General features: G+C 42.4%; 1 protein-coding gene across 7 annotated transcripts in view; it reads left to right on the top strand.

Annotated features, from left to right (window-relative positions):
• Positions 1-16036, top strand: part of TENM2 (teneurin transmembrane protein 2) — a 417254-nt gene extending 401218 nt beyond the window's left edge. For all 7 annotated transcript variants that reach the window (XM_069102413.1, XM_069102414.1, XM_069102411.1 and 4 more), the window contains 4 exons: positions 4937-5233; positions 7305-8919; positions 11700-11830; positions 14003-16036. In XM_069102413.1, the coding sequence (XP_068958514.1) occupies positions 4937-5233; positions 7305-8919; positions 11700-11830; positions 14003-14764 (2805 nt within the window). In that variant the 3' untranslated portion in view covers positions 14765-16036. The remainder of the gene's footprint in view (positions 1-4936; positions 5234-7304; positions 8920-11699; positions 11831-14002) is intronic.
• Positions 16037-16236: the final 200 nt, after the last annotated feature.

Genomic DNA, 16236 nt, shown 5'->3' with positions numbered 1-16236 from the left:
TTCAGAGATTTCGTATATCAACTCTTCTTAGGGCAAGGGAATAAAAAGGGAAAAGTAGAAAAATGGAACCAGGTAATCAGCAATTAATAAATTCCTCCTCCAGATACCCTGGAGGATATCAGGAAAGCTGAAGAAACCCACTGATAACAAATGAGAGTTCTATAGTTGGATCAGGGCTTCTGGCCCCTAACTGATGCCTCTTACCAGTAATAACAAATTTCATTTCGGTTTTGCTTCAAGTTTACAAAGTACTTTCAACAGTGAGTGAAGGAGGTGTAGAAAGTTTCATTATTCCCATTTTTACATATGAGGAAATTGTCATTCAGACAAGTTAGACAGCTTGTTCAGGGACACGAAGTTATTGTAAAAGCTCATACAAGATCTTCTGATTCCAAAACTAATTGTCTTTCTACTGTATCAACCCAGCAGTAACCGTAAAAGACACATCCAACACACCTCTCCTCCTTCCTCAAGACCCTCAAAGCTCCTGATGACTCCAACAGGTCAAAATGTAATATTAAGCTTTTGATCAAGCCTACACAAGAGAAGACAAAGTAATGGTAGTTTTCAGTAAATTAGAATCAATGCAAATAACAGACTCTACTCTTTGCTAGGGTGCAGCTAGGTATCAGTGGATAGAGTCCTGATCCTAGAGTCAGGAAGACCTGAATTCAAATCTGGACTCAGACATTTACTAGCTTTGTGAATCTGGGCAAGTCATTTAACCCTGTTTGCCTCAGTTTCCTCATCTGTAAAATTAGCTGGAGAAGGAAGTGGCAAACCACTCCATTATCTTTGCCAAGAAACTCCTAGTGGGGTCATGAAAAATTAGACATGACTAAACAACTGTTCCCTGCAACGAACACAGTGCCTGTCACATAGGTGCTTAATAACTGATTTTTCATTCATTCCCCTCAACCACATCCTTTTAACTGAGAAATATATCGCCACTTAGGATGGCCAATAGATGTGTTAGATGGAAGGGCCATGACCATGACAGATAATAAATTATTTTGAATGAAAAAAATTTAAATGAATAAAAAATTATTCATTTTTAAAAATTGGGATGTTAGCCCTAACATCCTCACCCATTCCCAGTGTGTGTAATTGCATGTCACCCCCTGAAAATTTCTCAAATAATTTCATTTCAAAAAATTATTCTTGGGGAGGCTAGGTGGGGCAGTGAATAGAGCACCAGCCCTGGAGTCAGGAGGACCTGAGTTCAAATCCAGCCTCAGACACTTGACACACTTACTAGCTGTGTGACTTTGGGCAAGTCACTTAACCCCAATTGCTCTCCAAAAAGCCAAAATAAAAAAACAAAACAATTAAAAAATTTATTCTTCACCTCTTCTGTCTTCCCCTTTTCCTACCTCCTATCACCTGCCTTCATCCCCATCCCCTAGCCTTTCAAAACACACACACACACACACACACAGCATTGCAGAAGCTAAATCTACATCTTGTGTATCTTGAGGCTGATGTCCAAGCACTGTGGACTTTCTGGTCAATGGTGCTTGAGAAATACCAGCCAGTTTGGTTTCAAAGACACGTTGTCATGAAATGTAAGCTAATCATCCTTTGAATGTATAACCACCATGCTGTGCACCTGTCCAGAGGACCTGGGCAAGGATTTCTGCTTAGAAGGGCTTTTTTCAAATGCTTTCAAAGTGGGAATTAACACAGACCCTTTCTAAGGCTTAAAACATCTGCCCTTTTTCTACAAAAAAAAAAATATGTGTTGTGAGAAGTCTGATTTTCTCTGAAAGAAAGCAGATAACCAGCCTCCTGGAGCTGTCTTCCTGATTGTAATTTACATAAAGACTGCAGAGGTAAGAAACAGATACATGTGTAGGTAGCAGAACAAAAGAAAAATTGCTTCCAAGATAATCTTCCGTCATGATATTGGTATTAGTGTTATTAGTATTCCAAGGAGAAGTGGGAGTTAGTAATTTTGTTTTGGTTTCCATATAATTAATATGACACTGCAATTATACTCTGGAGTGTTACTTTTACTTACTTTGCAAATCACAGAAACATAGGAACCAGACAGGACATTTCCTAGTCTGAGTTTTGTGTGTGTGCAGTAGGCATGTTCCCATGTGTACAAACACATCTGATCTCCTGTGGAGCTGTCATAGGAGGCCAGCTTTTTGTCATATGCAGGGAATGTGTAAAACTTCCATTTTCTCAGATCCTTACCTGCCACACTGGGTCCAGGGTTTGCACAAGACAAAGTCCTTCCTGGCTATGATAGTTTATAAATAGCAGGACGACTCAGAAAATAGTATGGATACCCACCTGTCTGCTCCAGAATAGATGTTCCCTTGCCTAGTGACAAGGGGAAAAACAAACTGACCCTTGGAGGTCTGGTCTAAGCTAGATATAGATTCTGTAGTGAGTTGCTTTGTTTGAACAAATGCTGGTCACAATGTAGTTTTTAACCATGTTGGATAGGTGTTAGTGGGATAGCTAGTTTTTTAAATAAAGAATCCCAGAGCCAGAAGGAAACAGAAAAGTCCATGTTGTCCATTTGATTTCTGGTGAAAAGTGAATGTTTAGACTAAGAACAAGACACAAATGATTTTCTTATTTGTGAGGATCATCGAGCCTAACCTCACTGCGGTAAAATGTTCCTGCTTTTAATCAGCCCTGTAGCCAAGGATTTCCTCTTTGGGTCTAACTGAATTCTCTCCTGCTGCTGCTGCAATTCTTTCTTCTTGTCTCATCCTTTAGAAAAATCACATTGTTCATTTTTTCTTTCTTTTGGGCTGCCTCAACTCATCAACCCCTCATTACCCCTCAGAGCAGAATCGGAGCCACCAGCTAGGGAACCCAGGAGGACCATTCCAAAGTACCACGTTTCCTTTCCTTGGGTTCTTTATGAACACTTCAGGCACCAGCAACAACCTCTGCTAGAGAAAAACATTCTGGGGGAAATTCCACAGGGGGAGCTGTTTCCCAAAGTTAGCCCACTGCAGAAATAAAAACAGTGCTAAACAGCTGAGTTTTATTAACTGGGGAAGCCAGGATGAGGAAAATACCCGATAATTAAAAATAATGACTTCCTTACAAACACAAAATTGTATTAATTTAAAAATTGGTTTCTCTACCACTGGATTCCTACCGAGCAAGATAGGGGGAGAATTGTGCTGATCATGGCAGGGAAAATAATTCAAAATAACTTTTATGTTCTCCAGGAAGCCTCAAGGTTAATTTAAATATTGTTTGATGGGCAATTTAAATCGGGATAAGAGAAAATGTTGCTAAATCAAAGCTCCTGCAAACTATAAGTTTGGAGAACACATTCCCAGGAACTGCTGAACGCTTCTTTTGGTGTCACTGCCATCAAAGGCTATCTGACTTAAAGACTTCCACTTTATTAATGGCACATTCACAATTAAATTACTTAAGAGGCTTTATTAGATTACAGCACTGGCCCAGACTCCTTGGCTCATCTACCACTGAATTTATCTTATTTCATTATTATCAGAAGCACTGGGCATTCTTCACTGAAAATTCACAATTAAAAACCAAATTAGAAAGTACCATGGCTCTAAGGAAATGCCATTCCTGATGACCAATTTTGGTTTTGAAAATCACAAATCTAAAATTCATTAGCTGTAACTGTCCATACTTGTTATTCTCTGGTGTGAGTGCATGTGGGGTCAAGGCTTCTCTTCAGTCTCAAGTGACCTCAGTAGGTCTATAAACACTTTATGTGGATACCATTGGTGGGGCTAGGAAAGAAAAGTGAGAGGGGGAGAAAACGGAGAAAGAAAATAAGGAAGGGAGCAGAATCACAGAATAGTAAAAGTAGAAGGGACTTTGAAGATCATCTAGCCAATCCCCTAATTTTCCTGGAGAAGAAACAAGGAAGGGGAAGAAAACAAGAGGTGATGAGGGCAATTCAGTGGCTCAGCGATTGCTAGGTGACAGAGCCGATTGTCGTCTGCCTTTGGTAGCATTCATAATGTCTTTATGAAATCCCTGCTAGACACTTGAGTGGCCATGACCCAGAATACTAGAACAAATGATCCAGCATATCGAAGGGGCTTCCTAAGTTTTCCACACTCATTTAGAACAAAAGTGAAACAGTTCTCACCAAGTTACACTTTTAAGAAGAAATAGCCTAACCCCAACGTATCAGCTCTGGAAATGATAGGTTCAATGTGGATACACATATCTACAAAATTTACCTTATTAAATTATTAGATTCCAAAATCCTCAGGAACTCCAAAATTATCTATAGGACAAATCCCTAAAATCCTTTGCTCACCTATTTTTATACCTGTTACTTTATCATTTGGTCATCTAGGTGGTACAATAAATAGAGTGTTGGGCCTAGATTCAGGAAGACTTAACTTCCTGAGTTCAAATCTGGTCTCAGATACTTACTAGCTGTGTGACCCTAGGCAAGTCATTTAACCCTGTTTGCCTCAGTTTCCTCATCTGTAAAATGAGCTGGAGAAGGAAATGGCAAACTGCTCCAGTAACTTTGCCAAGAAGACCCTAAATGAGATCATGAAGAATCAGACATGACTGAAACAAATGAACAACAACAATTTTATCAAGTTGGGACCTTCTTAATTGCGTATTTTCCATTACAGATAATGACCTTCAGCCAAACTGGGAGCACAACATGCTCTTTCCTTCACACACGTTTGGCCCACTGTCCTTGCCTTCCTCACATTCTACTCATCATTTAAGGCCTTGCCCAACTCACACCTCCTCCAGGGAGCCTTTTGTTATGACTTTATAAGCAACCTAGTATCAACTAGGAAGGAGAAAAGAGCATTAGATTTGAACTCGGCACACAGCTACTCTGTCTCCCGTGGCCACACCAGCCATATACTTGGCATAATCTCATATTAACATCACTGGGCATCTTTTTTTTTCCCCTGACATGCTAAACCGGCCCCTTGTGTTTTTATAGGTCCATGGAAGAAACCTCCTGTCCATTGACTATGACCGGAACATCCGAACAGAGAAGATCTATGATGATCATCGAAAGTTTACCCTGAGGATCATTTATGACCAAGTGGGACGCCCCTTTCTCTGGCTCCCCAGCAGTGGGCTAGCTGCCGTCAATGTCTCCTACTTCTTCAATGGTAGGCTGGCAGGCCTCCAACGTGGGGCCATGAGCGAAAGGACAGACATAGACAAACAAGGCCGGATCATCTCTCGAATGTTTTCTGATGGCAAAGTGTGGAGCTACTCCTACCTTGATAAAGTAGGTGAACTTTCTCTGCCTTTCTGTGAGATGATGGGAGGCTTGGTGAAATAGCACCATTAGATGTTCATTCCAGGCTTTCTGGGAAAAAAGAAAAAGATCTGAAATCTCAAAAACTCTTTGCACCAAATAGATGAAGGTTCTCCGCCCTCCCCTCGGACAGCAAATTTGAAGGAATGTGTTATTCGTGGCTCAGCACTATTTCCATAAAAAAGCATTAGGCTTCTTGGTAATGGCAGGAAGGATGGATTGTCTGATTTTATTCTTAAAAATGTGCTGCAAAAATCGGGCCGAATCACCCCACTAGCAAGAGAGCTCTCATCTAATCATTGCTTATGAATTGGAAATGCAGCGATTCATTTCTGCCTGCTCCTAAATTAAGCTATCAGAATAGAAAAGTTTGTCTAAAACTCAAGCCCCAGCTGCTGCACATTTCCTCTTTGGTTACTGTCTTTAGCTGCCTCTGGGCTCCCTCCATGCATGTTTCCAACTTTCCTGGTTTAGGTGGAGTCAGATACTTCTCTCACTAGGGGGAACAGTAGGGAGAGGATATCTCCTTAGATCCCATATTTAGGCTGTTGAAGACTATCCTAGCTGTTTTCTGATTCTCATTGACCTGTAGTTTGAGTTACAGCATCACACTGACTCCCTCCCTGCCTGCCTGTCTGTCTTCAGTTCTTCTTCACTCGATCTCTCTCTCCTGTGAGTGGCAGAAGCTCCTACTCTGCAGAGGAAGGAGATGACATCACCAATGTAGTCCTAGAGATATGGCCCTCCATGAATGGTGATGGAGATAATGCTGCAGTGAAATCCAGACGAAGGGGGCTGGAGCCTGAGACCCTAGAAAGGCCCTAGAAAATATCTTAAGGACAAAAATATGGGCTTTATTACCTGTGAAAGTCCTTTCCAGAGTCCCTGGGCCTGAGATACTTCAAAAGATAGTCATTTTGTTTCTGTTGTGTGCTGTTCTTGGCACTTGAGGAAACACAGTTTAGATAAGACAGGCTGTCTGCCCTCATGGAACTCACTATATAAGAGAGGTATGTGATACATACACAAACAACCACATTACCTAATGAGAGGTTAATAGCTTCAAGCAGCATCCTGTGTGGGGGGTCAAAGAGGGGAAAGCTGAGGACCAAACTACAGTTAGTGCAGAGTACAGCAGAGACCGTGAAGGCACCTAAGGCAGCATGGTGGCTAGAACAATGGGCTTGGAGTCAGAAAGACCTAAATTAAAGTCCTTCCTCAGACTCTTACTAGCTGTGTGACCCTGGGCAAGTCACTTAACCTTTCTCAGACTCAGTTTCCTACTCTGTAAAAATGGGAAAACTCACAAGGTGGTTGTGAGAATTAAATAAGGTAACGAAGTTATTTTTAAACTTTCAAGTGCTATATAAATGCTAACTATTAGTGTTATATTTAAGCTCTGCTATTCTTCAGTGGGGATTCATGGGTCTTTATGGGTAAAATATTTTTCAGAAGGATTCTTCTCTACTGAAAATCCAACTGTGACATAGGGCTCATAGATTTGAAACTGCAAGAGTCCTTAGAGGTCTAGTGGTGTCAAACTCAAATAGGAACACAGATCCCTGTGGGCTGCATGCTGACTTAGAAAACTATAAATTAACATTATCTGTGTTGTATTGCATTTTTATTTATTTTGTTAAACATTTCCCAACTATGTTTTCATCTAATTTAAGCTTCATTCCAGAGTTTTGCAGCCAAGCTGGAGTTTGGCACCTCTGATCTAGTCCAGTCCTTCCATTTTGTAAATGAGAAAATTGGAACCCAGGGAAATTAAGTGTTATCTAAGGTCCAAGTGGTAACAAAGCTTGGATTTGAAACCAAGTCATTTGATCCTCAATCTGGTGCTCTTTCCATTGTCCCAATGATATGGCATGTAAGTGAGTGGGGCTCTGTCCTTATCCCTGAGGCAGGGAGAAGGAGACTGTTCATTGGAGAGTGTCGATATTTTCTGAATTTTGCTGTAAATTCTACACTGTTTCCTTTCCATTTTCCTATTTACCTCCAACATCCCCTTCTTTTCTCTCCCCTGCTTTTCCTCCAGTCCATGGTCCTCCTGATGCAGAGCCAGAGGCAGTACATATTTGAATATGATGCCTCTGACCGTCTCCATGCTGTCACCATGCCCAGTGTTGCCCGGCACAGCATGTCCACTCACACCTCCATTGGCTACATCAGGAACATTTATAATCCTCCAGAGAGCAATGCTTCAGTCATCTTTGATTACAGTGATGATGGCCGCATCCTAAAGACATCCTTTCTGGGGACTGGACGACAAGTGTTCTACAAATATGGGAAGCTCTCTAAGCTGTCCGAGATAGTCTATGACAGCACAGCGGTCACTTTTGGTTATGATGAGACAACTGGTGTTCTGAAGATGGTGAACCTCCAGAGTGGTGGGTTCTCCTGCACCATTCGATACCGGAAAATCGGCCCCCTTGTCGACAAACAGATTTACAGGTTCTCAGAGGAAGGCATGGTCAATGCAAGGTTTGACTATACCTACCATGACAACAGCTTTCGGATCGCAAGCATCAAACCTGTCATAAGTGAGACTCCTCTTCCAGTGGATCTCTACCGCTATGATGAGATCTCTGGCAAAGTAGAGCATTTTGGCAAATTTGGAGTCATCTACTATGACATCAATCAGATCATCACGACCGCAGTCATGACGCTGAGCAAACATTTTGATACCCATGGGAGAATTAAGGAAGTCCAGTATGAAATGTTCAGGTCCCTCATGTACTGGATGACAGTACAATATGACAGCATGGGACGAGTGACCAAGAGGGAGCTGAAACTGGGGCCTTATGCCAATACTACCAAATACACTTATGACTATGATGGGGATGGACAGCTCCAGAGTGTGGCAGTCAATGACAGACCAACCTGGCGCTATAGCTATGACCTTAATGGAAATCTTCACCTGTTGAATCCCGGGAACAGTGTCCGGATCATACCCTTACGCTTTGACCTCCGGGATAGGATCACACGTCTAGGTGACATACAGTACAAGATAGACGATGATGGCTACCTCTGCCAGAGAGGTTCAGATATCTTTGAGTACAACTCCAAGGGTCTCCTGACAAGAGCCTACAACAAGGCCAGTGGGTGGAGTGTCCAGTACCGTTATGATGGAGTGGGGCGGCGAGCGTCCTGCAAGACCAACCTTGGGCATCATTTGCAATATTTCTATTCCGACCTCCACAACCCAACCCGGATGACTCATGTCTACAACCATTCCAACTCAGAGATCACTTCCCTTTACTATGACCTCCAAGGCCATCTCTTTGCCATGGAGAGCAGCAGTGGAGAGGAGTACTATGTAGCATCAGACAACACTGGAACTCCCCTGGCGGTTTTCAGCATAAATGGTCTTATGATCAAACAGCTGCAGTATACAGCCTATGGGGAGATTTACTATGACTCTAACCCTGACTTTCAGTTAGTCATTGGCTTCCATGGGGGACTCTATGATCCCCTAACCAAGTTGGTCCACTTCACTCAGAGAGACTATGATGTGCTGGCAGGACGTTGGACCTCCCCTGATTATACCATGTGGAGAAACATTGGCAAGGAACCAGCCCCCTTCAACCTATATATGTTCAAAAGCAACAACCCTCTCAGCAACGAGCTGGATTTGAAAAACTACGTGACAGGTGAGAACCCCCTCTGCCTCAATCAAGGAAGCAGTCACTAGGGAGTTGTTGTCCTAGTAGGGTTTGAGGGAGGTCTCACGTCATGAGGAGACCTTTTTAAATAATATCCCTTTCCATCTATGCCAGGAAGAACACTGATAGCACTGTTGACATCAGTTTTGGTGTATTTCCCATTGACAAGTAAGACAATGGAGGAAAAGGCATTTCAGAGTGGAAAGGCTCCAAGTTTTCATAGAAAATGAAGTGGAAAACAGACAGTGCTTATCGTTGGCCACCAGTGGGTTCTCAAAGCCACAGAATCAGGTTTGGCTCTGGATACTTGGGAATGAATGAGCCAGAGCTAGACAAAGGGTATTTCCATAGTCTGTGCCGGATGAAAGTGAATAGACACCTGCTGATGCCAAGTCCCAAATAAACACATGCAGTCAGTGTAGTAAACCTGACTGGGCCCTCTGTTTTCTTGTTGGCTCTTGAAAGTGTCATAAACATGAACTATTCTGAAAACAAAATGGTAGCTCCTCATCTTCTGTTCTTCCAGCAAGCACCTCAGTCAAGGGGAAGCAAGTCATAGTGAACTAAAATCAACCACATTCCATAATCATTAGCTTCTAAAGAATATTATTCAGAAAGAAGCCTATGGTTTGTTGAGTGAGGGAAGAAGGACCTGATGCCTGAGCCAGTAGCATAAAAAAAAATGTTCAGTGTCCAAAATCACGTTAGAATTGGAAGAACAGCTGCAGAAAAGGAGGGGAAAGAACACTAAATCAATCTGTATGTATTGTGTTTTGGTAAAACTTTTACCCTCATATCAATTAGTGCTAATTTACCACTTAGGAGGATAGCAAAGTAGTTGAACTTGTTGCTAACAATTTACAAAGAAGAGGTAATTAAGATGCAGTCAGGAGAAAACTCTAATAACAAAACCTACTATCTCCCATAATTAAAGGGACCCTTACAATTTAAGAACAGAGTTATCTTCATGAGTAGCAGTTCCTAAGTAAGAAAAGGGCTTGTTTCTCTAAAGAAAGCAGTGCAAGCTGGCTCCACCCTCTCCCTCTAGCCCCCCAGGAAGCAGCTGCCGATGGAGGGAAGCACGATAAAAGTAAATATGACTGGGGCTCCTGAGCCTGGGGGAAGCCACTGATTTTAGACCTGGTGGAAGAATTCATGGGTGTCCCCAGACCCTATTCCAGGTTTCTGATGCTTGCTGGGTAATACCTTAGCCTAACAGATTTTATTGTATCGGGCTAGTTGATGATATTTTTGCAAATGCCAATTCACAAATGAAACTCTAGTTAAGGAAGCTACTCATGAGAACCACTTGAAAGTAGTTGAAAGCACTAATGAGCCCCAGTACCTGGGACTCATGGCATCTCCCTCTCAGTGGCCCCCTGGTGGTTCTTCAAGCTTACAAATCCCAAGAACTTAAGGGGGAAAAAAGTTGGATTTTGTAGAGTTTAATTTTCATAAGTGAGAAGAAAGGCATAACCTTCTTCTCACATTACCTCCTTCTCATATTTACACTTAGCACCTGAGGATGCTTTGTTGACAGCATCTTCTGAGGGAAAGCTAACTTCTGTAGCTGCGTGATCTCATGCTGTGAAGAACATTAGAAAAGGGGGATGATGAACTATTCCAATGAGCTCCATTCTCTTGCTTAGACCTAAATGACTCCCTCCTCAACAGATTGTTTCGGGAGACTGTTACAGTGTAACACCAATTACATTCAAAATGAGGAGAGGATCTGTGTTGTCGGCACACGGCTGAAGAGGTGCCTTCTGCAAAATGGAGGAGATAGTGATTCCAGATTGTGATCTGGTCAGACTCAAAACCAACCATACTGACTGCTTAAGAAAAATAACGTCAATGATGTGAGGTGTCACGGGCAAAGTTAGTAGTCACTGAACTGTCTCTTCCTGGAAGGGAAATCACATTTAGCATTATCAACAAGTGAATTTCAGGTGGGGGAGCAGAGAGAGATGACTGTAACTAGGATGAAGTGAGTAGGGCTTTGCTCTAGGCATGAATTTAGAAGGGTATTGACTGCACATAAGGACACAAGAACATCAGAGCTTAGCACCTACTTAGCATGAATAATTAGTAAAAATAGGAAACTCCAAGATAGCAAACAAGGTTCTACCCGCCATGCTCCATCCTCTATCCTGTAGCCACAAAGTGGCACCGTGTCACGATCTTGGATTCTGTGTATCCTTCAGGAGATAGTGTCACGCATTCGTCTACCATCATTACCAATGACACTGTGCTTTATTCTCCTTGCCTTCTAATAGAACAGAAGCCCCTTGAGGGCAAGACTATTGAATATGTTTTTGTCTGTGTTGCCGTCACCTAGCACAGTACCTGGAATATGGCAGGCACTTAATAAGTGCCAGTTGGTTGATTGATAATGATACTTTGCCCCAGATTCAAAACTTCCTAGTTATGGCTTTCAGAGAAGGAGAAACAGGAAGGAAGAGATCTCTTTAGACAAAGTTTCAAAGGCAATCTGATTTTCCTTAAGCTGTCAGAAAGATGAGATCCTACTTCTAATGTGTATACTTCCTGACACATTTGTCAAAGATACAAACATATTACTTCTTAGCACCTGTGTAAGAATACATTGGGTTAATAGACTAGGGAGAATTTGACACACGCTTGCTTTGTTTCCTCCCTGGAATTGCAGTATAGACTCTCTGTTATATCCCAAGTGGTGGTCTCACCAAGCTTCGCTGCTGATGCCCAAGTGGCCTATTTTTCTGACTCTTCTTTATTTTTCATTGCAGATGTGAAAAGCTGGCTTGTGATGTTTGGGTTTCAGCTCAGCAATATCATTCCTGGTTTCCCAAGAGCTAAAATGTATTTTGTGCCTCCACCTTATGAACTGTCAGAAAGTCAAGCTAGTGAAACTGGACAGGTAAGCTGACATCCTAGCTAAGCATCCAAATTATTATTGGCATTCTATATTGTAAACAGAATTACATGGGGATGAGCGCACATCCATGGAGGAGTGTAACATCATAGTGGGATAGAAATGGCCTGCTAAACAGTGTTGGATTCCCAGGGAAACAAATGTCAACATCGTCACCTGTTGGGTACAAACCATCTTTCTTCCCAACCTCAATTATTACCTTAATTGCAGTATCGTTACCTGTTCTGTCTGTACCCTTGAGTTGTTACTTGATTAACAGTGGCACAGGGAAATCTGGAGGTAACTTACCATCTGTTCTTCCTATAAGATCATAACCCTTTTGGCTTTTATGGGAAGTAATAAAACCATGGTTTGCAGTTTCTGTCCCATTAAAGGAACATTTTTATGCCCCACATAAAACCTCAGTGTTTTATGATTAAAATTTTATACAGATTGAGTTTTTTAAGATCATTTGTGGTTGGTTTGCATGCAGTGAGGGCCAGAGAGTTGTCAGTTTTGATTTGAAAGTTAAGTAGCCCATAGTTCACTGAAGTGGGTGGGACTCTGTCATTATTCAAAAAGGTAGTTCACAGAGAATCTTAGAATTGGAAGGGACCTCGGAGACCAGCCAATTTAACCCATATCTGAACATGAATTATCTTAGGGGAAAGAAAACCTACTGACTGGAGTCTGAGGACCCGAGTTCAAATACTGGTTCTGATATTCACCTAAATGACCTTGGGAAAGTCATTACCTCTCTGAGCCTCAGTTTCCTCTTCTGTAAAATGAGAGGATTACACTAGATAGTCTCTAAGATCTCTTCCAATCCTAGATCTGTGGCCCTATATGTGACAAGTGGCCATCTACTACTCTACCCAAATAATTCCAATACAGGCGGACCTAATGCCTTCCAAGGCAGCACATTTCACTTAAGAATAGTTCTAATTGCTAGGAATCTCCTCCTTGCATCGAGTTCCCTCTTCTTTATTGACAATCAGTACTCAGCATTATGGGACAGCTTGGTGGTAACAAGGATAGAGCGCCCCGCCTGGAGTCAGGAAGACTCATCTTCCCGAGTTCAAATGCAGCCTCAGATACTTACTAGCAGTGTGACTGTGGGCAAGTCACTTAACCCAGTTGCCTCATCTATAATATGAGCTAGAGAAGGAAATGACAAACCACTCCAGTATCTTTGCCAAGAAAACCCCAAATGGTGGGGTCAACCAAGAGTTGGGCATGACTGAAACAACTCAATATTATAAAAATATGAAATATTACAGCTGTTTCAGTAAATCAGTAAAATTTACGTCATGGCAAAGAGACAACCTAGAGTCTCCTAGTCACCCAGGATAAGACATCCCCATGATGATTCCCGCCATGTGAGGAACCATTCTTTGAATAGGACTTTTTTTTTGCATTTGTATGAGCACTGTACATTTCAAAAGACACTAATTTCCCATTTCCTAGTCTCTGTCACAGCAACTTAGGGAGATTATATTTTGCAAATGGGGAAACTGAGGTATTAAAGATAACATGCCATGTAAAAGTCAATGGTAAAGATGAAAACTTGAACTCCTCTCCTAACTCCCAGCTAAGACCCCTTTCTCGTTGGTCATGTGGCCCAGGTGAGAAAAGTAAGCACTAATTTCTTATTTAGCACATCATAAGATATTAAAGAATGGGCAGTTTTGGACATTGTCCAGGGACCAGCCCTAGTCCACCTGCTTGGAGGTCAGCAAGGCCCATAACTGGAACCACTGAATCCAAAGAAACTCACCCCTTCAGGTCAGGATGCTTTTTGTCAGAGCAGTATGAGACAACTGCCAAAGAAAGCACTAATGAATAGCTATCCTTTCCCCAACCTCAGAAGAAGAGTCTCAGGGCCATCTGTTGATGTGCAGACCTTTAGAAAGGTGTCACACCTTCCTCACGTTGCTTCTTAGTTACATAGTAATCTGGACTATCTGCCCTGCAGCATAGTCAGTGACCTTGTGCTCTGCAAGCCCCTGGGTGGCCCAGCCTTACTTTTGGAGATGTTAACCTGGCAGGGTTATGTTAGTTCTGTATCAGCAGGGAAGGGGAAGGGAAGCCTGGAGAGGAGCAAATACATACCTTTTGTTGTCTTTTAATGAGCTAAGGCCAACCTTCTCATCCTTCTGGTTTTTCTTTTGCCTCTAGCTCATTACGGGAGTCCAGCAGACCACCGAGAGGCATAATCAGGCATTCATGGCCCTAGAGGGGCAGGTCATCTCCAAACGGCTCCATGCCAGCATCCGAGAGAAAGCTGGCCACTGGTTTGCCACGACCACACCCATCATTGGGAAAGGGATCATGTTCGCCATCAAGGAAGGGCGGGTGGTGACTGGAGTGTCTAGCATCGCCAGTGAAGACAGTCGGAAGGTGGCCTCTGTGCTGAACAATGCATATTACCTGGACAAGATGCACTACAGCATAGAGGGGAAGGACACGCACTATTTCGTGAAAATTGGCTCCTCTGACAGTGACCTGGTCACCCTTGCCATGACAAGTGGGCGGAAGGTGCTGGACAGTGGGGTAAATGTGACCATGTCGCAGCCCACCTTGCTGGTCAACGGGAGGACTCGAAGGTTCACAAACATTGAGTTCCAGTACCGAACGCTCCTGCTCAACATCCGCTATGGCCTCACCCCAGACACACTTGACGAAGAGAAAGCCCGAGTCCTGGACCAGGCGAGGCAGAGGGCCCTGGGGGCAGCATGGGCCAAGGAACAGCAGAAAGCCCAGGAAGGGAGGGAGGGCAGCCGCTTGTGGACTGACGGAGAGAAGCAGCAGCTCCTTAGCACAGGAAGGGTGCAAGGTTATGAGGGATACTATGTCCTTCCCGTGGAGCAATACCCAGAGCTTGCGGACAGTAGCAGCAACATCCAGTTTTTAAGACAGAATGAAATGGGAAAGAGGTAACAAAATGATCTGCTTGCTGCCATTCCTTGTCTGGATGGCTTAGTAGGCGTAACTGTTATCTCCTCTCCTAAGGAGATGAAGACCTAACCAGGGGCACTAGGCTGAGCTGCTTTGGGATAATAAGTGGCAAAAAGGAAAAAAAAAAAAAAAGCTCATTTTTTGAGTTCAGATGCTACTGTCCGAGGGAGATGTTCCACATCCTCAAGTAGACTAAAAGCCTAACTGAAAACTCACCGGGAAAAAAAATGTTCCAAGTTCCCCTAAGATATTACCCACTTGTTCTGGGTCTAAAGAAAAGAAACACAAATTTCACAAGGAAAACAAAAACAAAAAGAAAACAAAACAAACAAAAAAAAAATAAAACAAACAAATGAAAAAGAGAAGGCCTCATATTCTATTACCTCACTCCATTCACACGTGAGCAACTTGGAAACATCCATGAGGGCCAGCTTCACCAGACCAGCTGAGGAAAACAATTCAGACTGCTTGTTTGATGAAAGCAGACTAACTCCAGAAGTTTTCGTTTAAGCAAAATACAGGTGCATTTAAAACATGACTTTTGGGGTGATTTGTGTGTAGCAACTGGGGTGGGGGGGGAAAGAGGTGAAAGAGTGAGCACTGGAATTACTCTTTAAGGAAAAAAAAAAAGAAAAAAAAATCCAAGAAATTAACATCGAGAATCAAAGAGAGAAATAATAATGTCCTGCACTTGTACTTAGATCCTACCTAAGTCCGACCTGAGTCGATTTATTCGAGGAGGGCAGAGTGTAAAGTTCAATTCAAAATGGTGGCTATAATCACTACAGATAAATTTCATACTCTGTTTGTCTTTGAAGATTCCATTGTGGACAGTTATACACAGTGACAGGGTGTAGTCTGTTTAGATTCTGTAGTTTGTTGGTATCAGTTCCAGTAGAGGTGTGGGCATTGTATCACTCTTTTGCTAACGGGCACCACTTCAGATCACCCTGTACATACATGAGCCGCAAGGCACAATCACTGTTTCAGATTTAAAATTATTAGTGTGTTTGTTTGGTCCAGAAACTGAGACAATCACATGACAAGTCACCACGAGGAAAGAAAAAAAAAATAAGTCTAATAAGAACTTTGGTACAAGAACTTTTTTTGTAATATACATGTATGAATTGTTCATTGAGTTTTTATATTAATTTTAATTTGCTGCTAAGCAAAGACTAGAGACAGGCAAAGATAATTTATGGCAAAGTGTTTAAATTGTTTATACATAAATAAAGTCTCTAAAACTCCTGTGGACACTGGTCTTCTGTGGAAGTATTTTGAAAGGAGGACAAGAAAGGAAGAGAAGGACCCTTCCAAGAGAATGAACTGGTGTGTCACAGATATTCACAACCAATTGACAAGCATTCATTAAGCACCTACTGTATGCTAGGCATTGGGCTATGCACATAGAAAGGCAAAAACAGCCCCTGCAATCAAGGAACCCACTGTCTAAC

This window comes from Petaurus breviceps, unplaced genomic scaffold, assembly GCF_028583685.1.
Source record: "Petaurus breviceps papuanus isolate PSGF00001 unplaced genomic scaffold, PetGlider_PUasm1.0 551, whole genome shotgun sequence".
NCBI lineage: Eukaryota > Metazoa > Chordata > Mammalia > Diprotodontia > Petauridae > Petaurus > Petaurus breviceps.
The sequence above is the reverse complement of the archived record's forward strand: the minus strand, read 5'-3'. Positions and strand labels throughout refer to the sequence as shown.